Raw genomic sequence first — 25,869 nt, 5'->3', positions numbered from 1 at the left:
TCGAGATTACTCTTGCCTTGACCGCCTGCTCTCGTGGAACATGTCTTGACTTCTCATTGCACAGCCGTTATATATTCTACTGACCGCAGGGATTTCCGAATACCTTCCGGTTTCAATTACATACTGATGAAACCGATATTACACTCTTTTTTTTTTGGTGCATACAGCAGAATGTAATTACACAGAATGAAAAAAGACGAATTCAATCATTTTTAAAGAACAACAACTTTATTTCAATTATTTCAATTAAATTTCACAACAGGTCGGAGCAGATTTTATTTAAAAAAAGCCCATTTAATTGTATTGTTATATGTTGGAATAATTTAAGTAAAGCCTTGTCATTTATTAGTTTATGGCTTTACTTTCATCTAGGTTTTTCTCTTTAGTGACAGGGATTCCTTTTGATCCCTGTGGATTTTATCCTTCCTGTCCTTATGTTACCTGTGTGTTTTGTTTCTGTAAGAGGCCTTCACTAACAATGAGCAGAGCTTATTTGCATAGGCGAAATGTTCTTATTTGGTTGAAAGAAACTTCATTCCTTTTAGTTAACTGTAGGTTTGGTTCATAGATGGTTACAAGTTATCCCATATTTACTCAATGTTTGTTAAAGTGTTTAGGACAAGTCACTCATTCTTATTGCGTGTTAATTTACTAAGTAGATAAAGTCTAGCCAAGGTTTAGTTGCATTGTTCCACAGGAGTTATCTGATCTCGCTCGGGGACGACTCGGCCAACAACTGGAGGAGAACAGATGGGCAAACTCTGCGGGGGTCACGGGCCGACAATGAAGTGCTAATTCACACCACACTACATTCTTTTGCTAATCAGCGTTGCTACAGACACAATCTCCCCTCCCTTTAGTGTAGCAACGCCTCTGTAACCAGGGAAACCAAAACATTAAATAGAGGAGCACGTGGAGGGAGAACTCAGAATTGATGGAGATTGTAACCGAGTTTCCTCTCTCTATCGTTCTCCTCGCGAGTAAACCTGTTCTGGTTCTTTTCTCCTCTTCCTTCCAGCGTGTGGTTAAATGTCTGATGGTATTTAGACCTAACATTTATTTGGTCCTTCGAGCCGGAAGCCAAAACACCTGAGGATTCCAGCGGGCAGCAGCGGAGATCCAGAAAGACTGCGCGTGGCAGGACCTCCCTAGGTGAGGTCCTAGAATCCTTTTCAAGGGCTGGCTGTCTGCTTCGCCGGCTGGGATCCAAAGGTTGAAGGCAATCCGAGGTGCAGAGGTGAAGGGAACCAGAGGGTGAGTTTGTTTTGTTTTTTAAAAGAATGAGCGGCCGAGGGCTCGTCGCCCTATAAAAGTCCTAGGACAGAACGGAAAGGTCCGTTCTAAAGGTACCAAAACGGAAAGGTCCATTTAAATAAAAGTTACTCAACGGAGAAGTAACTAAACGGAAAGGTCCGTTTAAATAAGAGGACAAAGGTGTCCGGCGGAGAGGTCCGTTTGTAGGGTTAGCGTAGTCCGCGGGAAACAGGAAGTTAAACCGAAAGTCACGCAATACTGTATGATTGAGAGTGTGAATGGGAATACGTATCACTAGATATAGTACTCCATGTTAAAGCAGTGGGGAACACATAACGTGGTTCTGTGGACGCAGTAGGCAAGGATTCTCCACCAGCCACCAGAACGCTGGTAGAAGTGAGAATCACCACAGGATCTTTTCGTTATCCCACTGGAAACACCCGACTTTAGAAACCCTTATGGTTTTACAGTTGGGACCAAATTGATTAAAATGGGGAACGAGAAGAGTAAAACTAAAATCCGAGATACTCTAAAATGTAACGATTCGAAAATAATTGAAAGGCAGGATCTCGACCAACTTAGAAATTTCGATAAATGGGTAAAAAAAAACAATAATATATATATATATATATATATATATATATATATATATATATATATATATATATATATATATATATATATATATATATATATATATATATATATATATATATATATATATATATATATATATATATATATATATATATATGAGGGACAACTAAAAACAACCAAATTATTAGGACTTAGAGGTGCCATAAACGAAACAACAAAAAGAAATGTTAAAGAAATTAAAGAAGGAATCTGATGATGGAGAGAGAAAGAGAAAGAGAAAGAGAAAGAGAAAGAGAAAGAGAAAGAGAAAGAGAAAGAGAAAGAGAAAGAGAAGAGAGAAAGAGAAAGAGAAAGAGAAGAGAGAAAGAGAAGAGAGAAAGACAGAGAGAGAGAGACAGAGAGAGAGAGACAGAGACAGAGAGACAGAGACAGAGAGACAGAGACAGAGAGAGAGAGATAGAGACAGAGACAGAGAGACAGAGAGAGAGAGAGAGAGAGACAGAGAGAGAGAGAGACAGAGAGAGAGAGAGACAGAGAGAGCTCAGAAAGCACTGTATTGCAGGTAGGAAGATGATGAGACTGGGCCTAACAGTAGGCAGGCAAGAGAAAACCAAAATTTACAGAGAGCTAGAGAAGAAGGGGGAGGTCTAGAGAAAGTAGAGAAACATGTAGAGAAAACACATGCTATAAATTCAAAACTAAAGATCATAGCAGGAGGTATACATAAATCACACCCTCCATGCGGAAAGAGTAGTAATAGACAAACAAAAACAAAAACAAATGAAAGCTTCAAAAGACACTTTTCCGGTAGACCAATAGAATTCTGGAGTTGCGGGGAAAACGGTCACATGGCACGCGAGTGCACAAATGAACAAAGACAGTTATGACTAGGCCAAAATCAAATCAGATTTCCATGTAATGAAGTGGGAACCTGGCTGCCAAAATTAAAGAGAAATTAGCTTAAATATACAGGAGATATTTGTGTTAAAAGTGTCAGGTTTATTTCAATGACTGAATAACTATTAAGAGAAGAGCAACAGCAAACAAATCACAAGTGAGACAGAATATTAAGTCTTTTCTCGCGAGGAGTGCAGTACAGATAGCTTAATACAATCTCTACACACACACTAAATATCTGTAGGCACTCCCGCTCTTTTTATTTGGATTTGCCCTACCCACAGTGTGAGACAAGCCCCTAAAGAAAGGAGGGGGAAAGCATGTGGGCTTTGCCTCGTAAGGAAAAATCACTAGGTGTTTACATACTAATAAAGACATCTGGGAAGAGGAGTTTGAGTGGACTGGATACAGAAGAGAAAACCTTTGACCTCAAGTAAAAACATAGCAAGGGAAGTTTTACGACATTGTGTAGGATGCAACAAACTAAGTTATTTATTACTGGTTATATACATTCCAACCTAATCCTACGATCAAGATAGTTAGGAAACCCTGACTTTAATGGTCACTTGGAGGTTCATCTGGGGTGCAAGACAGCAATGAGGCATGTTGTCTAACAAAGTGGTCTTTGTTAGAAAGGAACTGTCCTTCCGTGGTACATCATAAAAACAGCAAGGCCAAACAGCAAGCATATAATGCAGTAATATTGCGGTAAGGCATTGATTAGAGAACGCATGATAACATATATATACATTTTTCTAACAAAAAGGATAAAGTAATACAAAGTAACACTTAAGTTAAAATTTGCAAAATAAATGGAAAGGAATTGCAAATAGCTTTTAAAAGTAAAATAGAGAATAAATCTGACAAGTAATACGAGCAAAAAGGTGTTCTTAGTGCTTCTATGTGTTATTATATGTTGTGCGTCATGCTTTTGTGCTGGTGTGTGTGTGCGTGTGCGCGCAGAGGATCCTCATGAATGGGTGTGTGTACGAGTGCGAGGTGTGTTCTATGGAAGAAATCAGTCATGGAGAATGTTCTGGAGGCTGTTGAGCAATAATAGGAAAATTGAGAAGTGGATGATGGTGTGTTTAAGGTGGTTGGAGAAACTAAGATGAGCAGTGTGTGGAAGTAGAGAAAATAAGACGTGTTTGGCAGGAAGTGACTAGAATGGTGGCTTGATAGGACGAGGATAAAAGACAGCAAATGTTGTGTAGAAGACTGAAAGATGTTGAAGGTGAACATGATGGGGGAGGGCAACAGCAAAGTTGGCCTGCCCTTTGAGAAGGTGAAACTGATAAGCGTGCCTGCGCTCGCGCGTTGTCGTGGGGCGGGGCTGTCCGCGTGGGCCTTTGCTATGCTCGTGTGGGCGGTGGGCCGGCATCATGATTGTTGCAGGAAATGGCCAGCCTGTGACCAATCAACATTGATGCTGCGCCCCCCCCCTCGCATGAGGGGTGCTATGGCCGCGGACGAAGCAGAGAAAGTGTGCGTTTCTCAGAGAATGTTTGAATATTTGGAGCAGGGTGATGCTTAAGGAAGACATGACAATGTTTGCATTAAGGATGAAAGGCACTGATAAAAAAAAGGTATAACCAAAACGTCAGAGGAGGATGACGTTTGCGCAGCGTTGTTTGTTGGTATTGTTTGTGAGTTGTGTCTCTACTGTTTTTGTGTTGTCTGTGTACTGTAGGTGTTATGTGTTAAAAGGGGGAAATTGGCTAATATAGGTGCAAAAAAGAATTTCCTACACTGTAATCTATCTGACTTGCACCGCAAAACAAAAACGATTTTGTAAAAATAGGAAGTAAAAAAAAAAAAAAGCAAGCAATTAGGTTATGGGCAGAAACTATATTAATGAAACTTAATTAGAAACTAGCATTAAGGCTAGGAATTAATGCCTAGCCTTGATGAAACAAAATTTGAGAGATGGAAAGAACTTGCTTTCTGGAATTGGATGAAGAAAAATTATAAAATAATGACATTTTGAAGCTAAATTTAAAAGGGTATAGTCAATTGGTTGTGTCAAGACTTAAGTTTTTACATTTGAGAATAAGAGAGCGATCGAGTTGAAGTTAAGAAACAACAACAATTAACTATTATACTAATTTACTGACAGTTATTTTGTTGATTTTTATCTTTTCCAATTAGTGGATTGGTTTGACACCTTGAGGAAGGAAAGATTAGGATGTGGAACACGGGTTTAGACAACCAGTTACACACGCAAAACATGTGTGCACTGGGACACTGAGAAGCATTTTGGAAGGTGTGTCAAATTGAATGGAGATGAAATCATATGTAGTAATACAACACTTTACTACATATGGATTCCCTAAATCGTACTATTGAGTTACATAAAACATACATTTTGATTTTTATTCAAATTGCTAAGATTCTTGTGATAAACGATGAGAAAATGATTGAAAAGAAACTACAACTAAGCTAGTAGCAGTCCAATTGCCACGAAAATAGCTATATGCACGTGTGCAGGGCACACACGAGACTGATAAGGTGCCAAGACGTAACAAGCTTGCAGACGGAACTGCATAGCTGTAGTGCAAAAGACGCTTCAAATTTATACACAGAAGAAGCAGATTAAATTACTAAAATATTTTTAAAGATGTGCAGCAACAAAATCCATCGACTGAAATTCAATTATGGACGAAAAGAGGAGCAAGAGTGGAGAATGGTATCTATAAATGACCAGAAGACTGACCTATCCTCCAAAAAACCTATACAAGTGGGCAGCAACTGTTAGAAAAATGTATATATATGTTATCATGCGTTCTCTAATCAATGCCTTACCGCAATATTACTGCATTATATGCTTGCTGTTTGGCCTTGCTGTTTTTATGATGTACCACGGAAGGACAGTTCCTTTCTAACAAAAGACCACTTTGTTAGACAACATGCCTCATTGCTGTCTTGCACCCCAGATGAACCTCCAAGTGACCATTAAAGTCAGGGTTTCCTAACTATCTTGATCGTAGGATTAGGTTGGAATGTATATAACCAGTAATAAATAACTTAGTTTGTTGCATCCTACACAATGTCGTAAAACTTCCCTTGCTATGTTTTTACTTGAGGTCAAAGGTTTTCTCTTCTGTATCCAGTCCACTCAAACTCCTCTTCCCAGATGTCTTTATTAGTATGTAAACACCTAGTGATTTTTCCTTACGAGGCAAAGCCCACATGCTTTCCCCCTCCTTTCTTTAGGGGCTTGTCTCACACTGTGGGTAGGGCAAATCCAAATAAAAAGAGCGGGAGTGCCTACAGATATTTAGTGTGTGTAGAGATTGTATTAAGCTATCTGTACTGCACTCCTCGCGAGAAAAGACTTAATATTCTGTCTCACTTGTGGTTTGTTTGCTGTTGCTCTTCTCTTAATAGCTATTCAGTCATTGAAATAAACCTGACAGCAATATTGAGCCATGGTTGTGTGTCGCATGGCTCAAGAGGAGGGATAATGGGGCAGTTCAGTCAGCTTTATACATCATGTGAATTTGATTCATATTTGATTCATATTCAAAACAGTTAAACAGTTATAAAAAATTTTTTTGAAGAGCTGGTTTAACATGTGCTTAGCGCAATCCACAGGGTTATAGTGCCTGGTCATAATAGATGCATTCTAAAAATGGATTGAATTGGCTTCAAAATATACACTGAATGCCTTAACAGTGGCAAAAACGTTATGTAAAGAAAAAATAGTTTGTCAACAACTGCTGTAGATGAATGAATGAAGAATGGAATCAATATCTTGAAAATGAATGTGGATAGTTTGTTTACTGATTGTGAAATGTGCGACAGAGTGTTCTATATAATATCCGTTGAATGGAAGAAAAAGAAAAGAAACCATTGTTTTTAGAGAAAGTAGTCAACCAAAATTGTATATGTATTGACATGCCAAGATCTGGGAAAAAGCTGGAAAAAAACAAAAATATAATGTCTTTAAATTTGAGAGGCGACGATGATCTGACTGAAATTGATGCAATTAAAATCCCCAGAGGAGTTCCTGATTAATAAGAATTAATTGACCAAATTGAAGCAGGATGGGAGTCCTCCATTTGCTGCTGGTGGACGATGAACAAGAACGTTGACAGGATAAATTACATCCATTGCAACATGCAGAAATTGGGCAAACGGACACAAGCGGGACTTGAGGCAGTGCACGAACAGCTAGCCATGCCTTCCCTAATGTCAATCCAGAACCGCAATGCTCTTGTTATGTTGTTGTCTGGGAAAGGAAGGGTCTGCGCAATGTTCAGGGAACAATGCTGCACCTTCATCCAGAATGACACCGCCCCTGATGGGAGCCTGACGAAGATGATTGCAAACTTGCAATCCCTCAACACGAGGATGAAAGAGCACAACAAGTGGATGACTGCTTTTGGGAAGTATAAAGCCCTTGTGTCCTCAATTACTGCTATACTCACCTTGTGTGGATGTTGTTGTATTCCATGTCTCCGTGCTCTGTTTAATCGTCTTATCAATACAGCAATCTCGCCCATGGACGACGAGATGGCCCGGGTATGCCTAATGTCTGAACGCCAGCATGTTGATGATAACGATGATGATGATGCATTTTTTGCACTTGAGTTCACAGACTTTTCCCCAGATCTGTGTGTTTCCGAATGATAATATCGCAGCATTTATCTTTTTTTGGTGTAAACTTATTTGTGCCATACTTGTGATCCGACAACCGAAAATCGAGAGAAGTGGTTGTTTTTGGTGATGTAAATATTGAGCAAATATGTGATAAACAGGAGGGAAATGTTGGAATAATTTAAGTAAAGCCTTGTCATTTATTAGTTTATGGCTTTACTTTCATCTAGGTTTTTCTCTTTAGTGACAGGGATTCCTTTTGATCCCTGTGGATTTTATCCTTCCTGTCCTTATGTTACCTGTGTGTTTTTGTTTCTGTAAGAGGCCTTCACTAACAATGAGCAGAGCTTATTTGCATAGGCGAAATGTTCTTATTTGGTTGAAAGAAACTTCATTCCTTTTAGTTAACTGTAGGTTTGGTTCATAGATGGTTACAAGTTATCCCATATTTACTCAATGTTTGTTAAAGTGTTTAGGACAAGTCACTCATTCTTATTGCGTGTTAATTTACTAAGTAGATAAAGTCTAGCCAAGGTTTAGTTGCATTGTTCCACAGGAGTTATCTGATCTCGCTCGGGGACGACTCGGCCAACAACTGGAGGAGAACAGATGGGCAAACTCTGCGGGGGTCACGGGCCGACAATGAAGTGCTAATTCACACCACACTACATTCTTTTGCTAATCAGCGTTGCTACAGACACAATCTCCCCTCCCTTTAGTGTAGCAACGCCTCTGTAACCAGGGAAACCAAAACATTAAATAGAGGAGCACGTGGAGGGAGAACTCAGAATTGATGGAGATTGTAACCGAGTTTCCTCTCTCTATCGTTCTCCTCGCGAGTAAACCTGTTCTGGTTCTTTTCTCCTCTTCCTTCCAGCGTGTGGTTAAATGTCTGATGGTATTTAGACCTAACATTATACAATATTTTTATAATGTGACCATGTCAAAAGTCAAAGTCTGCTTTATTGTCAATCCCTTCATATGTCAAGACACACAAGAAACCGAAATTCCATTTCCTCTATCCCACGGTGGAAGTGGAATTTCCATCATCATCTTCCAAACGTGCGCCAGTGGCTTTGCTCATCCTTATTTCCTGGAAGAAAAACGGACGTCAAAAGAGAAATATTGCTTCTTGTCAATTGAAAGATGTGTCACCTCTCCGTTGGCGTTGATCAAGGTAAAGTGGACCTGGCCTACGGGTCCCCAGTTGGACTGTGTCTCCCAGACTAGATCAGAGGGAGGATTGTGGTTTCGGCCAGCGTCAGCCGCCCAGATCTGATGCATGTAAAGGTCATTGAAATATTGAGCACCTTGTATCCGAGATCTTCCAGATAAGATTGATTACCGTGACACTCTCGTGGGCCTTCAGGATGAATTCTGCGGCAAACTTGAATACGATGGGAGCAGAAGATCCAATCTGGAGCTTCACCTGCCAGTTCCCCAAATTCTGATCCTAATAGTTGAAATTGATCTCAACAGGTTAGTCGTTACTGGAAAATGTGCAAATTTCGTAAGATGTTCCCCTGTGACACATCCACTGACCTCATCAACTGTATTGCGGAGTCTGACATATTTGCCGTACGAGTCCACCTCATCCAGAGTGACCTGCTGCTCATCCACAGTGACCTGATGCTCATCCACAGTGACCTGCTGGGCGATTTTAGGACGAGGCACATTGCATCCGCCCGAGCTCAAACCCTCGCTGTCCTTCGGACGTTTCCTCTTTTTGCTGGCCGACATGGTTTGGCGTACCCTGGGGACAAACGTGGAGACATTAATTGCTATGAGAGGAGAGGAAACGTTGTGGTATGTTCTAAAGCTGTAAAAAGACCTCTCCTCCTTGTTCTGGGTCCGCTCCCTCTCTGTAGACAGAGCCTCCTCCAGATCTTTCACTTTTTGGCCGGCTTCCAACTCCACCATGCGAGACTCGTGCTGGCTTTGGACCATGCGCAAGTCCTACGTGAGACGTGAGAATGACTCAGCTTTATTTTCATTAATTAAATAAGCGATAGTGATGGTAATTACCGACCGCGGAATGCAGCTTCTTTTCAAACTCCAGCTCATCTTTAAGGATTTGAATGTGATGCGACTTCCTGAGCAAAAACAGTATTAAACCCTCGACGCAGTCAAATGCGCTATTTATATTGATGTGCGACTATGGGATGGTTAACTGAAAGTCCAATTGAGCTGCAATTAGTCACGAGGAGGATTTTCCTTGGGGTGTGGCCCCAGCAGCAAAGCAATTATGTCAGCACTAATATCCACTATCCATTTTGTTGTTGGCATATTTTTGATAAAATGGCCGGTCGGGCCTCACCTTGCTTCCAGCTCGTCAAAATCAATCTTCAGCTTGGACAACTTCACCTGCAGACGTTCACGCTCTGTGGCCTCTGAGTCCAGAGCCGCACGGGCTTTCGCCAGATTGGATTCTTTCTTCGTGTCCCTGTGATGACAGATATACACATAAACTGAGAATATGGAAAATTTCGGGCAGTCGGAGAAATCAGCGTGAACAAACAAATACATACAGCCGAGTTAAAAAAACACCAGAACAATCAAGTCAAGTCAAGTTTATTTGTATAGCCCTAAATCACAAGCAGTCTCAAAGGGCTTCACATAGACAGAAATTGACAATTATTCTCAAAGCATCCCCTGATCTTAAGCTCCCAAAAGGGCAAGGAAAAACTTAAAAACCCCTACCAGGGGAAAATGAGAAACCTTGAGAAGGGACCACAGATGGAAGGATCCCCCTTTCAGGATCACCAGGTTGAAATGGATGCAGAGAGGGCACAAATGATACAACATGAAAATCAATTAAATAAAAAGTGGATGTCCATGTCATAGCAGAGGGCTGCCGAAGGAGCCCTCAATTGTCCTGGCAGTGTCTTCGAGGAGGTTGAGCTGCAGTTCCCCCATCCTGAATTGGCCCACGAGAATCCAGATAGCCGCTGTCAGCATGGGTGCCACCTAACCACCTCCCCGGCCGGGGAGGGGGGAGGGAGGGGGTGGAGAGGGAGAGAAAACAAACTCCAGCCGAATCGGCCACTACAGGTTAGTTAAAGGCCATGTCATAGAAATGTGTCTTTAAACGTGTCTTAAATGTTTCTACTGAGGTAGCAGTCCTAATATCCATTGGTAGGGCATTCCAAAGCTCTGGAGCCCGAATAGAAAATGCTCTAGAGCCTGCAGACATTTTCTTGGCCCTCGGTGTCGCTAAAAGGGTAGCGTTTTGCGAACGAAGGTTACGAGACGGAACATAAGAAACAACTAGGTCGACGAGATATGAAGGCGCTAAGCCATGCAGCGATTTATAGGTTAGTAGAAGAACCTTGAAGTCACATCTTAAATGGACCGGGAGCCAATGTAAGTTGGCTAGTATTATCACCATGACAATTGCGAACACACAGAAAGAAAATAAATAACTGGAACATCACTCAAACACCGGTGATCCCCTCGTGAGTCCCACATATGGGATGGTTAACTGAAAGTCCAATTGAGCTGCAATTAGTCACGAGGAGGATTTTCCTTGGGGTGTGGCCCCAGCAGCAAAGCAATTGTGTCAGCACTAATATCCACTATCCATTTTGTTGTTGGCATATTTTTGATAAAATGGCCGGGCGGGCCTCACCTTGCTTCCAGCTCGTCAAAATCAATCTTCAGCTTGGACAACTTCACCTGCAGACGTTCACGCTCTGTGGCCTCTGAGTCCAGAGCCGCACGGGCTTTCGCCAGATCGGATTCTTTCTTCGTGTCCCTGAGATGACAGATATACACATAAACTGAGAATATGGAAAATTTCGGGCAGTCGGAGAAATCAGCGTGAACAAACAAATACATACAGCCGAGTTAAAAAAACACCAGAACAATCACCATGACAATTGCGAACACACAGAAAGAAAATAAATAACTGGAACATCACTCAAACACCGGTGATCCCAACATCACCACAACAAATTCAATGTCGGTCACACCCTGAACGTATTTCTTTTCGTGGGCCGCGATGTGACTTTTGACACAAATACCTACGCCGCCACCACGTTTTGTAGCCAAGTCAGGACAGTTTGTGTAAGAATCACTTCGGTTCCTGCAAAACATCGTGTAGCCTTCCAAGCAAGCACGTCCATCGGCCACTGATCCTTGGAGGTGTGTCTCTGTGAAGCACAAAACATCAGCGAAAAGCAGTTCGTGATGAGACACGATATCTTGCACGTGACAAGACAGCCCTTCGGTGTTATGATGGACGACAACCAGGTGATTTGCCCGATCTACCGACGGCATCACGTGAAGGAGGGGCATGACGCTCTCCAAAGAATCCTCTGCCATCTCAGCAAGAGCAGCAGTGATTTGTGGATTTGCATGAAGCCTTCTCTCATCCATATGCAGAATATGCAGACCACTGAGCGAAGTCACTCTACTCAGAGCTACGTACCCCATGCCGTGTTCGAAAACACCTTTCAGCGAAACTGCAGCCTGTGACGTTGTCATGCCTTGTACCTTGTGGATCGTGCAGGCAAAAGCAAGCTTGATGGGAAACTGTCGGCGCGTCACTCCAGCCTTGTTCAGCTTCTCCTCCAGTCTGTCAATGTACACGGGGTTAGCAGCACGCGCTGTGTTACTCACATGATCGAGTTCCAACCCAAGTTTCTGGACACGGGCTTCATTTGGATAGTTCACCAATTTGACAACTTTTGCAAACATCCCGTTGCACAGACCTGATTGAACATCAACGTTCCGTGTGATCATAACACGAGCACCCAAGGCAACTTTGATTGAGTCCGGGAGCTCATTCTTAGCGCCTTGCACAGGGGAAGCTTGCCTTGCCATTCTGCCAGTTCCTTTGTCTTTCTTGTAGTCATCCGCGTCAATCTGCACAATGTCCTTATGAAACAGTTCCAGCATCGCAGAGTTATGGCCATCCACCTGTTTATTGGTGGCAAAAACATGCAGAATATGCTTTGGACACATTTCTGGGGAAGTGTACCTCGTGGCAAGGAGAGCTCTGACCATTTCCGACAGTTCATCTGACTTTTCTTTGACGCGGAGTCGGTTCAGCAGTTCGGCAAAGGCGACATCGTCTTTCTGCCTCATGATGGCGGTGAGCGTGATCTTTTTGAAGTCGTCACGCCAGTGGTCCAGCCGCGTAGTATCGTACACGCACAGAGGTTTGGACTGTCTCACGGGAGGGAGCTGAAAGAAATCTCCAACAGCAAGAACAGACATGCCACCGAAAGGTAAATTAATTCCTTTGATTTGTTTCAACCTGGCATTCACGTAGGCAAAGAGGTCTTTCGACACCATGGAAATCTCATCGATGATGAGTATTTCGGCGATGGACAGCTCGGCTCTGACTTCGTCCAGTTTATTGCCCAGCCCGTGGTACGGGGGGTTGAGACTTCTCGGCAGTTTGAGTAGACAATGCAACGTTGCCCCGGAAATGTTGAACGCCGCCGTGCCAGTGAAAGCTGCGAGAACAACCGTTTGCTTGGAAATGTCGGCCTCCTCAGCCAGTCGTGGTAGTCTCTGCAGTATTTTGGTAGCCTCTGCGTGGATACACTTGATCAGATGTGTTTTGCCGGTCCCGGCGCCACCGTTGATGTGGTAGAAGAACTGCTCAATGGGCTTTGAGCTACACACACGTTTTATGCACCAATCTCTGACCTTGTAGAAGACGGACGCTTGCTTTTGGTTCAGGTTACGATACATGTCGCGTAACACTGCGGGATCGATGGCTGCAGCCTCTGTCACGATGGACATTTGCGTTGTTTTGGACCTGACGTTATAGTCCGGGACATTTTCCTCAACGTTGTCGTTCGGTTCATCTCTCGCATTCATTTCCTCAACGCATTTGAGTCTTTGCAACTCACTCTCGGGAGCCAGGTGGCACCATTCGTTTATGACGAGCCCACTCTCCTCCACCTCTTGGATGGCGTTGTCAATGTCTCGACTGTATTTCTCATACCTTTCTCTGTTCCTTCTGACAATTTGGCACACGCGCTCCACAGAGTCGTTATACGGTAACTGTACACAGGCGTTATCATGAAACAACTGATAGGAAGGACAGCGTTCAGATTTTAATTGGCAATCAGCACGATGAGGCAGGTACAGCTTGAGCAAGGAGCAGTAATATTCCTCCGGATTCTTTTGTTCAGAGTATTTGCAGTATTTGATGACCGCATGTTTTTCTGTTCTTTTCTGGACAAAGCCTATGTCGTTCAGCAGAGGCAAAACATTCTTACCTTTGGCTTGTTTGCCATAAACAATTCTGCACATTGATGCAAAATCAGCCAAGCACATGACTTCAAATTCCTCTGTTTGAGGTCTGGATTTGTATTTTTCCGGCAGGCCAGTCATCCACACTTCATGAGATTCCTGCGTTTTGCCCTCAAGGAGCGAGAGAGGATAACTCATTTTCAGCGCATTGTCACTCGTTTGTACAAATACCACCATGCGGGAGGACTGTTTCATATGCAAGCCGCACGCACGTGCGACGCATTCCTGAGCACTCACTTCTCTTTTCTTGGAGTACGCTTGCATAATTTGCTTCATTTCATCGCTCTCGTTGACATTTGCGCAGCGGGAGTTTTCAATGACCGATTTCAGGTATTGGCTCAGACCGTGTTCAGCCTTGCTGATGTAGCTGCAGATGTATGCGATGCAAGAGTAGGCATTCAGGATGTATTGGATGTCCAGGTTTCCATCCCAGGCAAGAAGCAAATGGCGGTTGTAGTTGTTGACCCAGCAGTCTTTCGGTTCTCGCTTAAGCACGACAGAACTCGACGAGGCCGTCATGCGCAAACAGTTCATGTACTCGTCACCGGTGAGCTTACATTTAGCCAGTAGCTGAGGCAAAGTCAGGGATGCCGTTTCAGGCTCATTCAGCAGATTTAGCACGGGATTGGCATTCGACGCCAACCGATCGTCATTGCGTTGATCTCGATTGTCGTCGTCGACGGGCGCAGGTCTGACGATCATTGTTTCATCGCACGGTTGTTTGGGGAATCCAAAGCGGCAATTTGCACCTTGGTGTTTGACGCACGATTTGGAGTGACTTTTGCTGTGCATCTGAACCTCTGTGACCTTTTTGTACAATTCCGGTTCCTTCTGCGGGTCCGGCAGCTCGGCCGAGATGTAGCGAGACACAAAATGACAGATGGCTCCATCCGTGGCTTCCTCAAATACAGGGGCACCTCGAACCCATATGAGGCAATGAATGTGAGGACTTCCTCTGTGTTGAAACTCCAGTCGGTAAAAGTAGTCGACGACCTCACCAATCGGTTGCGCCGGAGAGAGGATCAAATCTCTGAACAGAGCTTCCACACGCTTGTCAAACATGCGCATCGTCGTCACAGGATTGCTGCGTAGGATCTCACACTTGGTAGCCCAGTCAAGTTGGGCGGAATTCACTACTTCACCTTGTTGCGCTTTGATGGCGGTGATGACCTCTTCCCAACGCATTTCGGCAGCAGAAAATGTGCAAAAGAACGTGGGTGTGCCCAGCTGCCGGATCATAGCAAAAAGATCTTTGGTGGTTTTCTCCCAATAGGCCGGCGTACCTCTCAGCGGTGTCATGAATCGGACAGCATCTTTGCTGCGGACCAGTTTCTCAACTTCACGTTTGTCCTGAAGCATGGCATTGTTTATCCTTCGACCATCCCTGGTAAAAGGCTTACCTTTGCGCAGCTGTATTGTCATGCTCGACGTTGCCTGGTAAATTTCAGTCACAAACTGGGCAAAGAACAAGTAGTTGGTATCTCGAGCAAAGCGTTCATCCACGCAACACAGACGGGTTTGGAAATATTTGCTTGGTGTGAGTTTTATTGCTCTCTCTTCATCGAGGGTGTTCTGACCAGTGGGAAACTGCACCGGAAAAGCCATGGCCTCAAGCTTGGGAGTCTTGAAAAAACTTACTGGGTTGTTTCTTTCTGCAGGAGCAACACAATAAATGCCCTCTGTAAAACTCATAATTTCCTCTGCCACATCATTGGGTTGGAGACATGATTCAAGTATCACTCCACCATTTGGTTGATCACCGTCTTCCGAATTTTCTTGTTGCTGTTTGTTACCACTGTTGTCATGTTGAGAGTCACTGTTCATCCCACACAGAGCATCACTTTCAAATCTGTACATCTCCTCCAGAGCTTCCTCATTGTACTCACTGTCGCTCATTTGCGCTTCATCGGAGCTGCTCTCATCGTCAGTGAGGGTTGGGTCGCAAAGGTCCGCATCGTCGCGAATGGTTATGTCTCTGTACTGTGGATGGACTTGTTTCAGTTTCATCAGAGCGCTCATTAGCTTAGACCAAGTGACAGTTTGAAAAAACTGATGGCCTTTGTAGCAAAGCCGTCTCTTCAGTTTCACTCTCAACATCTGTGACTTACTTCTTAGTCTGGGCAAGACATTGACCGTCTCTTGTACTTCCGATGGCACGCACACCACATTTCCACGAATGGCTCGTTGTTGACCTTTGGGAAGAGGTACAATTTTGGCAAATGATTTGGAAATGAGGTGTCTCTCCAGTATGTTCAATCCACACAGTTCCTTTGGAATATCAGAGAGTGTGAGATTGTTCGCAACAGCAAGTGCAGGCATTTTACCATCTTTGAGGTGACTATAGCAAGTGTGACATATCCACTCCAGTTTTCTTTCAGCTGGTACGCTGCACGAGGCCTGACATTCATCATCACAGATATGGACAAATTGTCCGGTGAGACAACTTGCAACAACATGTCTGTTTTTCTTATAAAATCTACGTTGACAAGCGCGTACTTGGTTCGGAAACAATGCTCTGTGGCAAACAGTGCAGACAAATGTGGGGCCATTCTTAATTTGGGCTTTGAATACCTCAACAGCTTTCATGAGCACACAGTCATTTCGCTCCCTACATAGTCGGTTTATGACTTAGTATTTTTTCAAAAGCGTACTTACTCTGCGCATTGTTTTGGTCTTCAGTGAATCAGATTTTTTTGCCATTATGCGCCTCATGATTTCCTGATGTTTTAATCGGAATTCAGGGTTGTTTAAATAACGGCGTGTCATGTAAGAGCGCTGCCTGTTTCGAAACCCAACATCGTCACGGTAACGTTCTGTGATGTAAGCGCGTCGTCTCATCGTAAAACACTCATCTGTCCTATAACGACGTGAGAAACGGGAAAGGTTTTTCTTCTTAAACTCATGATCCGTCTGACAACGTTGTGTAAAATAGGACTTTTGTTTGGCACAAAAACGCTTGTCCTGTTGATAACGGGTTCTAATATAACCCAATTTCCTTTGTCTTACCTCTGCAATTTGACTGTACTGTTCCCTCTCTTTAGAGTTTTTCATCATTCTCTTTAGTTCCTGTTTTTTACGTCTCACTTCCAATTTTTCTTTTAACTTTTCTTGTGCTTTTATTTGTCGTAGGAACTTTTCTCTACGAGATTTTGGAATTTTTGTCACATTTGCCAGCTGTTTACCTGTAGTGAAAACCACTCCACTGTCGTTATCGGTAAATTCTTGGTGGTGACGTTCACCTGAACACCGTCTAGTGTCGCTCGTCTCAACAACATGAGACAATCTCAGCAACAGGTCTGCTTGCGGCAACACTGATTTGCGTCATCCACTGCTTCTGTGTCAGCGTTTTCTCTCGTGTGTCTGTCTGTTTATTAAAACTGAGAGATGAATAGAATTCAAGTCGACGTTGCAATGTGATCAACTGCAATTTTCAAAACCGCAAAGGCTGCAATTTGAAAAAGAAAATGTGCGTATATTTATTTATTGAATGACTACCATTTCAGTCAAACTGTTTTCTAAGTTGTATTTGAGGTAGTGCCCTTTTTTTGTATTGAAGTTAATGTATCGCTTGTGTTTGGTAAATATGTAGAAAGAGAACCTTAAAAAAAATGGCAGATTAAGTCAAAAACAACAATGACATATGTATCGTTGGCTGTTTTTGCTTCGTTTCAGTTTACTTTGGGGTTGAAGAAGGATGACGTGCACCTGCATCAACAACCTCCACCCGAAGACCACGACGAGTTGGCCACCTGAAAGTCAATTTGGTCTGAGATATTTATTTGTTATTGTTACGACATTGTCTTGAAGTCTGTTCCATGTTTTTGTCAATAAATGTCTGACAGTAAAGCCCATAAGTGGCCTTACGATATTTCAGTTTTGCAAATATATATATATATATATATATACGATGTCTTTGAATCTCAGAAAAAGAGATTTCTGTAGTTCAATCTAATAAGTGAAATTCTCAAAAGACACCTGCCAAAGTGTTATAAATCAAGCAGTTCAATTCACAAGTAAGCAAATAGTTTTATTCATGTTTTAAAAATACATTCCGTTTAAAAAATAAATATAATTATCATGCCTTCAAGTATAAAAACAATAATATGTAATAAATATCTTCTTTAAATAATTCATACGACTGTTTGCAATAAATAAGGTCTTAGATTCACAATGGCTTTTTTGAATGAGCAATAAATAGGTTATCTACAGAATAAAAAATTTAAAAAACTCAGTGCGTCATGCAAAAACAAATACATCATCAATCCGTCAGTGGGTTACGACACGTCAGTGCAGATCCAACAACTTAATTCACTTCATGTTTTGCCCAACATTTCCGACGGGCTTCAGTGGCGGACGTGACTACCGCAATAAACTAAACATGGCGAAGACCTTGGCATGTTTTCCCCTTCGCCGTTCTTTGCGCCTCAGCGCCCTCTCGCCGTCAACAATGAAGATGTAGAGCTTCCGCAGGATGTTGTGCGCCGTCATCTTTCTGTGGAAAGCATCGGGGTGGTACAGTGACCTCAATAGGCTCTCTTCCTCATTGCTACTCAGGCCTGTGACCTCTTCTGTTTTTTTCATCTGCCGGACAAGAGTAAGCAACACAATGTCAAAATAGGTATTATAGTAACAGCAAAATTCATTTCCTATCCCTAAATTGTCACACTGGCCAACCTTTTGTTTGATATTGTAGAGCAGGAGTTCAGAGTAGTGTTTGGCCTCAGACAGAATTTTACTGCCGGGATATTCCTTCTCCACGTGCTTGAGAAGAATTATGTAAGTGGACAGACCTTGGGCCAGCCTGTGCAGGCAAGCCTCCTGGAAAAAAGAATATTTAGGTCAGTTAAAAAACAAATATCTATTCAACCTACGCATAAAAGTCAAGCCGATGCTAGCAAACAATTATGGAAAGTGTCAGTGTCTGTATTTTCTCCCACCTCTGGTGGTTTTCCATTTCTGGTTCTTACCTTGCTAAAGTTGGAGCTGGGGCAGTTTGCTGGAAACTGAGGTGCTTTGTAGTGCTCCAGTAAATGAAAGTTGACATTGTTTTGGAATTCATCATCAAACTGATATTGAAATTAGTCACAAGTCAGATATGTTTTACAGCCAGGAGAAGACAATGAAGGTGCTTTCTGAATTTCCACTTACAGCTTTCTGGTGTTCTTTAGCGGTACCCAGAACCGAGTCCCAAACATGAGCAGAGGTCAGCAGGTCAGAGGGCGCCGTTTCCTCCTCACTTGAGGTGTCGCTTGATGGCAAGACGGTGGTCGCTTCTGTCAACGGAGCGCCATTGGCTCGCAGTACTAGAAAAGCCACCAAGCCCACCGCGAGAATTTGCGTGTCTAATGCGGAAGCAGAAGAAAATCATGAATGAATGGCAAAAGAGGAAGAAAATTCAGGAAACATTCATCACTGACTTACACATGTTGGGCATGTTGCGTCGAGATTACTCTTGCCTTGACCGCCTGCTCTCGTGGAACATGTCTTGACTTCTCATTGCACAGCCGTTATATATTCTACTGACCGCAGGGATTTCCGAATACCTTCCGGTTTCAATTATATACTGATGAAACCGATATTACACTCTTTTCTTTTTTGGTGCATACAGCAGAATGTAATTACACAGAATGAAAAAAGACGAATTCAATCAATTTTGAAGAACAACAATTTTATTTCAATTATTTCAATTAAATTTTACAACAGGTCGGAGCAGATTTTATTAAAAAAAAGCCCATTTAATTGTATTGTTATACAATATTTTTATAATGTGACCATGTCAAAAGTCAAAGTCTGCTTTATTGTCAATCCCTTCATATGTCAAGACACACAAGAAACCGAAATTCCATTTCCTCTATCCCACGGTGGAAGTGGAATTTCCATCATCATCTTCCAAACGTGCGCCAGTGGCTTTGCTCATCCTTATTTCCTGGAAGAAAAACGGACGTCAAAAGAGAAATATTGCTTCTTGTCGCTTGAAAGATGTGTCACCTCTCCGTTGGCGTTGATCAAGGTAAAGTGGACCTGGCCTACGGGTCCCCAGTTGGACTGTGTCTCCCAGACTAGATCAGAGGGAGGATTGTGGTTTCGGCCAGCGTCAGCCGCCCAGATCTGATGCATGTAAAGGTCATTGAAATATTGAGCACCTTGTATCTGAGATCTTCCAGATAAGATTGATTACCGTGACACTCTCGTGGGCCTTCAGGATGAATTCTGCGGCAAACTTGAATACGATGGGAGCAGAAGATCCAATCTGGAGCTTCACCTGCCAGTTCCCCAAATTCTGATCCTAATAGTTGAAATTGATCTCAACAAGTTAGTCGTTACTGGAAAATGTGCAAATTTCGTAAGATGTTCCCCTGTGACACATCCACTGACCTCATCAACTGTATTGCGGAGTCTGACATATTTGCCGTACGAGTCCACCTCATCCAGAGTGACCTGCTGCTCATCCACAGTGACCTGCTGGGCGATTTTAGGACGAGGCACATTGCATCCGCCCGAGCTCAAACCCTCGCTGTCCTTCGGACGTTTCCTCTTTTTGCTGGCCGACATGGTTTGACGTACCCTGGGGACAAACGTGGAGACATTAATTGCTATGAGAGCAAACGTTGTGGTATGTTCTAAAGCTGTAAAAAGACCTCTCCTCCTTGTTCTGGGTCCGCTCCCTCTCTGTAGACAGAGCCTCCTCCAGATCTTTCACTTTTTGGCCGGCTTCCAACTCCACCATGCGAGACTCGTGCTGGCTTTGGACCATGCGCAAGTCCTACGTGAGACGTGAGAATGACTCAGCTTTGTTTTCATTAATTAAATAAGCGATAGTGATGGTAATTACCGACCGCGGAATGCAGCTTCTTTTCAAACTCCAGCTCATCTTTAAGGATTTGAATGTGATGCGACTTCCTGAGCAAAAACAGTATTAAACCCTCGACGCAGTCAAATGCGCTATTTATATTGATGTGCGACTATGGGATGGTTAACTGAAAGTCCAATTGAGCTGCAATTAGTCACGAGGAGGATTTTCCTTGGGGTGTGGCCCCAGCAGCAAAGCAATTATGTCAGCACTAATATCCACTATCCATTTTGTTGTTGGCATATTTTTGATAAAATGGCCGGGCGGGCCTCACCTTGCTTCCAGCTCGTCAAAATCAATCTTCAGCTTGGACAACTTCACCTGCAGACGTTCACGCTCTGTGGCCTCTGAGTCCAGAGCCGCACGGGCTTTCGCCAGATTGGATTCTTTCTTCGTGTCCCTGTGATGACAGATATACACATAAACTGAGAATATGGAAAATTTCGGGCAGTCGGAGAAATCAGCGTGAACAAACAAATACATACAGCCGAGTTAAAAAAACACCAGAACAATCAAGTCAAGTCAAGTTTATTTGTATAGCCCTAAATCACAAGCAGTCTCAAAGGGCTTCACATAGACAGAAATTGACAATTATTCTCAAAGCATCCCCTGATCTTAAGCTCCCAAAAGGGCAAGGAAAAACTTAAAAACCCCTACCAGGGGAAAATGAGAAACCTTGAGAAGGGACCACAGATGGAAGGATCCCCCTTTCAGGATCACCAGGTTGAAATGGATGCAGAGAGGGCACAAATGATACAACATGAAAATCAATTAAATAAAAAGTGGATGTCCATGTCATAGCAGAGGGCTGCCGAAGGAGCCCTCAATTGTCCTGGCAGTGTCTTCGAGGAGGTTGAGCTGCAGTTCCCCCATCCTGAATTGGCCCACGAGAATCCAGATAGCCGCTGTCAGCATGGGTGCCACCTAACCACCTCCCCGGCCGGGGAGGGGGGAGGGAGGGGGTGGAGAGGGAGAGAAAACAAACTCCAGCCGAATCGGCCACTACAGGTTAGTTAAAGGCCATGTCATAGAAATGTGTCTTTAAACGTGTCTTAAATGTTTCTACTGAGGTAGCAGTCCTAATATCCATTGGTAGGGCATTCCAAAGCTCTGGAGCCCGAATAGAAAATGCTCTAGAGCCTGCAGACATTTTCTTGGCCCTCGGTGTCGCTAAAAGGGTAGCGTTTTGCGAACGAAGGTTACGAGACGGAACATAAGAAACAACTAGGTCGACGAGATATGAAGGCGCTAAGCCATGCAGCGATTTATAGGTTAGTAGAAGAACCTTGAAGTCACATCTTAAATGGACCGGGAGCCAATGTAAGTTGGCTAGTATTATCACCATGACAATTGCGAACACACAGAAAGAAAATAAATAACTGGAACATCACTCAAACACCGGTGATCCCCTCGTGAGTCCCACATATGGGATGGTTAACTGAAAGTCCAATTGAGCTGCAATTAGTCACAAGGAGGATTTTCCTTGGGGTGTGGCCCCAGCAGCAAAGCAATTGTGTCAGCACTAATATCCACTATCCATTTTGTTGTTGGCATATTTTTGATAAAATGGCCGGGCGGGCCTCACCTTGCTTCCAGCTCGTCAAAATCAATCTTCAGCTTGGACAACTTCACCTGCAGACGTTCACGCTCTGTGGCCTCTGAGTCCAGAGCCGCACGGGCTTTCGCCAGATCGGATTCTTTCTTCGTGCAGGGCTCGAAACTAACGATTGCCCGATTGCCCGGGGCAAGTAGCGATGGCAGACGGGCAAGTAGAATTTTTTCCTCACTTGCCCGAGCTTGCCCTGCCATAATACCATGTTTTCAAGCTGTAAAAAGACGATTTTGTGCATAATTTCTCGCAACTTCTGCCGCTTCTGGTCCGACATTTTGTTTTCTAGGGAGCGGTTAGTTTCTCGTGTAAGTCTGCAATACATTGATAACGGCAAAGCGCTTCGTAATTAAATGCATGCTCTCTCACCCGTCCCTGGCTCTTCTGCGCCTGCGCACCAGCAGAGCTTGTTTCCGGTTGGCGGATACGAAGGCATATGAAGGCAAAACTTATAGTGTTGTCTTTTTTATTGCAAAAATGTGTCGGGCAAGTAAAAATCCACTCCAAAAAAATTCGGGCAAGTAAAATTTTGTTTCGGGCAAGTAAAATTTTCTCCAACTTGCCCGAGGGCAACTTGGGCAAAAAATAAGCTTCGAGCCCTGTGCTCCCTGCTCCCGGAAAGAGGAAGCAAGCAACAATGAACTGGATTTCAAAATAAAGTCGCGTCTAATGTCCGGGGTCAAACACGGCGATATAAATCGATGTTTACCTTTAGCATCGATGCCAATAAATCGTAGAGTATTATATGGATTAATCGATGTGTATCGATGTATCGTTACACCCCTACTCAACGACCGTCTGCAGCTGGAGGTGAGCAAGCTGAGGGAGGAAACTCCACACAGGTAGGGCCAGAGGTGGAATCGAACCAGCACCCACCTAACTGTGAGGCGGACGTGCTACCCAGTGCCCCACCGAGCCGCCCTTAGGATCCATCCGTTGCATAGTTTCTTTGAACCATTGCAAAGAGTGAGTTGGTTTTTTTTCATGTGTATTTACAAAGGAACCTTTGTTTGACTTTGAAGAAACCTCTATGCAGTTTCTTTGATAAGTGCAATCAGGCATTGGTGTAATGCATGACACTGAGTCTTTCCTGGATCAGCAGAAGCAAGCTCGAGATGGCGACCCCAGAAAACATTCCTCAAGGTGCAAACAACGCCCTCTCCCAGGAGGTGGAAGATCTCCGCAAGCTCAACGACCTTCTGGGCATTTACGTCGACAACGCCCGTTCCCGGGAAGTGGGGAACGCCGGCTTGCGTTTGCGCATCACTGAATCCGAAACAGAGGTGTCCCGGCAGCTGACGGGCCTGAAGGCCGTTTTCGAGACGGAGCTGGCGGATGCCCGTGCGACTCTGGACTCTGAGGCCAAAGAGCGTGCACGTCTGGAGCTGGAGGTGAGCAAGCTGAGGGAGGAAATCAAGGAGCTGAAAGCAAGGTGAGGCCCGGCCATTTTATCAAAAATATGCCAACAACAAAATGGATGCTGGATATTAGTGCTGACATAATTGCTTTGCTGCTGGGGCCACATCCCAAGGAAAATCCTCCTCGTGACTAATTGCAGCTCAACATTGGACTTCCAGTTAACCATCCCATAGTCCAGGGGCGGGCAAACTTTTTGACTTGCGGGCCGAATTGGGTTCTAAATTTTGACCGGGGGGCCGAACCAGGAGCAGATGGATGTAGTGTTTGTGTGTAAAGGTCATATAAATGACATGTAAAGGTCATTGCATAAAAGCTTTTTACTTTTAGCATGGATTTTTTGAAAACAAATGCATTTATTAACAGCATTAAAAAAATATTTCACCAAAAAACTACAATCAGTGATTCTTATTAAATACGACATTGTTATGATGTATAACATTTTCCATCACTTCAGCGCCTGCAGGTCAGATTTATGAAATATGTTTATCTAATGAGGCAACATCACATCCAACGGCAAACATTCTGACCAAATACATCATCTTGAAGAATCAGCGAAAGAATACATCTAAATAAAGAAATCAATAGTATTGTTGGTTTCCCTTTTTTGCCAGTGCATCATAGTCTGGGGTAAAATTTGTTGTGGTAATTCTTAGGATAGAGCCGAGGTGTCGGTCCGTTAACCTAGATCTGTGACCGGCTTTGTTGACGTTCATGTGGCTGAACGTCACGTCGCGTACGTCGAGCCAAATTGGCCACTCTCTTTTAAACACTTGGCACTGTGTCCACCTTGCTTTTTCTTGGGCGACTCATTTTAATAGAAGGATTCCAGGGGAAGGTTTGTGGGTGGCTTTAGCGTAAAACTGTATCTGAAAACTCAGCACGCGAATTACGAGAATATTGACGTCACAGCCTACACTCAAAATTCGGCACTGATAGATGAAATGACTACGTACTACTGATTACGCACATGTAGTTGTGAGTGTGCACCGAGCTTTCTGACGGCTCCCGGGAGTAAATGCGCGGGCGGGCGGGCGCTTTCCCATCTACTGGGGAAACATAGTAATTGTAGGGAAAATGACCCCCCCAAACATTTATAATACACTTTATTCAGGTTTGGCGGGTGGATTAAACGGCCCCGTGGGCCGGATGTGGCCCGCGGGCCGTAGTTTGCCCATGTCTGCCATAGTCGCATATCAACATAAATAGCACATTTGACTGCGTCCATCCATTTTCCATATTCCCAGTTTATTACACGATTATCATCACTATCGCTTATTTTTAATTCATGAGAATAAAGCTGAGTCATTCTCACGTCTCACGTAGGAGTTGCGCAAGGTCAAACGCCGGCACGAGTCTCGCATGGTGGATTTTGAAAACGCCCCCCAGGAAGATTATGAAAGTAAACTGCCCGAAGCCTTGATGAAGATGCGAAGCCAGCATGAACTTCAAATTAAACTCTACCTTCAAAAAGAGGTAACCATTTATCATTTGGACCTTAGAATCTGTCTCAGCTGCAAAAGTTTAAAAAGTCTGTGTTGACACTAGCTTGCAGCCCGTGATGCAAAAGTGAAAGATCTGGAGGAGGCTCTGTCTCCAAAGAGAGACCTCCTCGGGGAGAAAGACCGAGAAATGGTCGACATGAGGGAGCGGTTGGAGCAGAAGCTGGATAAGTATCAGGAGCTAATGGATTTCAAGCTAGCGTTGGATCTGGAGATAAGTGCCTACAGGAGCTGGATGAGTATCAGGAGCTAATGGATGTCAAGCTAGCGCTGGATATGGAGATAATTGCCTACAGGTAGGTGCTTGACAGCGAGGAGGAGAGGTGTGTGTGGCTTACAAACATACCACAACTTTTCCTCTCATAGCAATTAATGTCTCCACGTTTGTCCGCACGGTACGCTCGACCACGTCGGCCAGCGGGAAGAGGAAGCGTCCCAACGACACGGACAGCGAGGCTTCGAGCTTCGCCGGAAGCGCTGTGACTCGTACTCCCATCACCCAGCAGGCCTCTGCTAGCGGGCAGGTCACCGTGGATGAGGTGGAGCAGGACGGCAAATATGTCCGACTCAGCAATAAAGGAGATGAGTCAGTGGATGTGTCACAGTGGAACATCGCACATCTTACAAAATTTACACATTTTCCAGTAACGACTAACCTGTTGAGATCAATTTCAGCTGCACGGCACACGAGGAGCTCCAGCAGACCCGGATCCGACTGGAGTCCCTTTCGCACCCTAACCCTAACTCTAACAGGACGCCACTCAGAAGGGGAAGGAGTTCAGGACCCCAACAGCCTGGAGATCACAAACTCCGCCAGTGGCGAGCAGTGCTTGCATCCCACTACAGAGTCCCGGCACCATTCGTCACGGATGTAG

The 25,869-nt window shown here is 43.9% G+C and overlaps 1 protein-coding gene, 1 long non-coding RNA gene and 1 pseudogene across 2 annotated transcripts; 1 reads left to right on the top strand and 2 right to left on the bottom strand.

The window, feature by feature from the left end:
* Positions 1-18,266: 18,266 nt before the first annotated feature.
* On the bottom strand, positions 18,267-18,932 carry LOC133144935 (uncharacterized). Its single transcript, XR_009710798.1, has 3 exons — positions 18,766-18,932; positions 18,585-18,683; positions 18,267-18,435 (listed from the first exon to the last, which is right to left on the bottom strand). It is a non-coding gene; the product is annotated as an uncharacterized LOC133144935 (long non-coding RNA).
* A 429-nt stretch (positions 18,933-19,361) lies between these two features.
* On the bottom strand, positions 19,362-20,375 carry LOC133145000 (lamin-B2-like). Its single transcript, XM_061268054.1, has 4 exons — positions 19,993-20,375; positions 19,796-19,903; positions 19,606-19,725; positions 19,362-19,543 (listed from the first exon to the last, which is right to left on the bottom strand). The coding sequence occupies exons 1-4, from the start codon at positions 20,167-20,169 to the stop codon at positions 19,469-19,471; spliced, it is 480 nt and encodes a 159-aa protein (XP_061124038.1). The 5' UTR covers positions 20,170-20,375; the 3' UTR covers positions 19,362-19,468.
* Positions 20,376-23,254: 2,879 nt separating this feature from the next.
* Positions 23,255-25,803, top strand: LOC133144974 (prelamin-A/C-like; annotated as a pseudogene).
* Positions 25,804-25,869: the final 66 nt, after the last annotated feature.

This window comes from Syngnathus typhle, linkage group LG20 (assembly GCF_033458585.1).
Source record: "Syngnathus typhle isolate RoL2023-S1 ecotype Sweden linkage group LG20, RoL_Styp_1.0, whole genome shotgun sequence".
Classification (NCBI taxonomy): domain Eukaryota; kingdom Metazoa; phylum Chordata; class Actinopteri; order Syngnathiformes; family Syngnathidae; genus Syngnathus; species Syngnathus typhle.
This window is presented reverse-complemented; position numbering and strand designations above follow the sequence as displayed.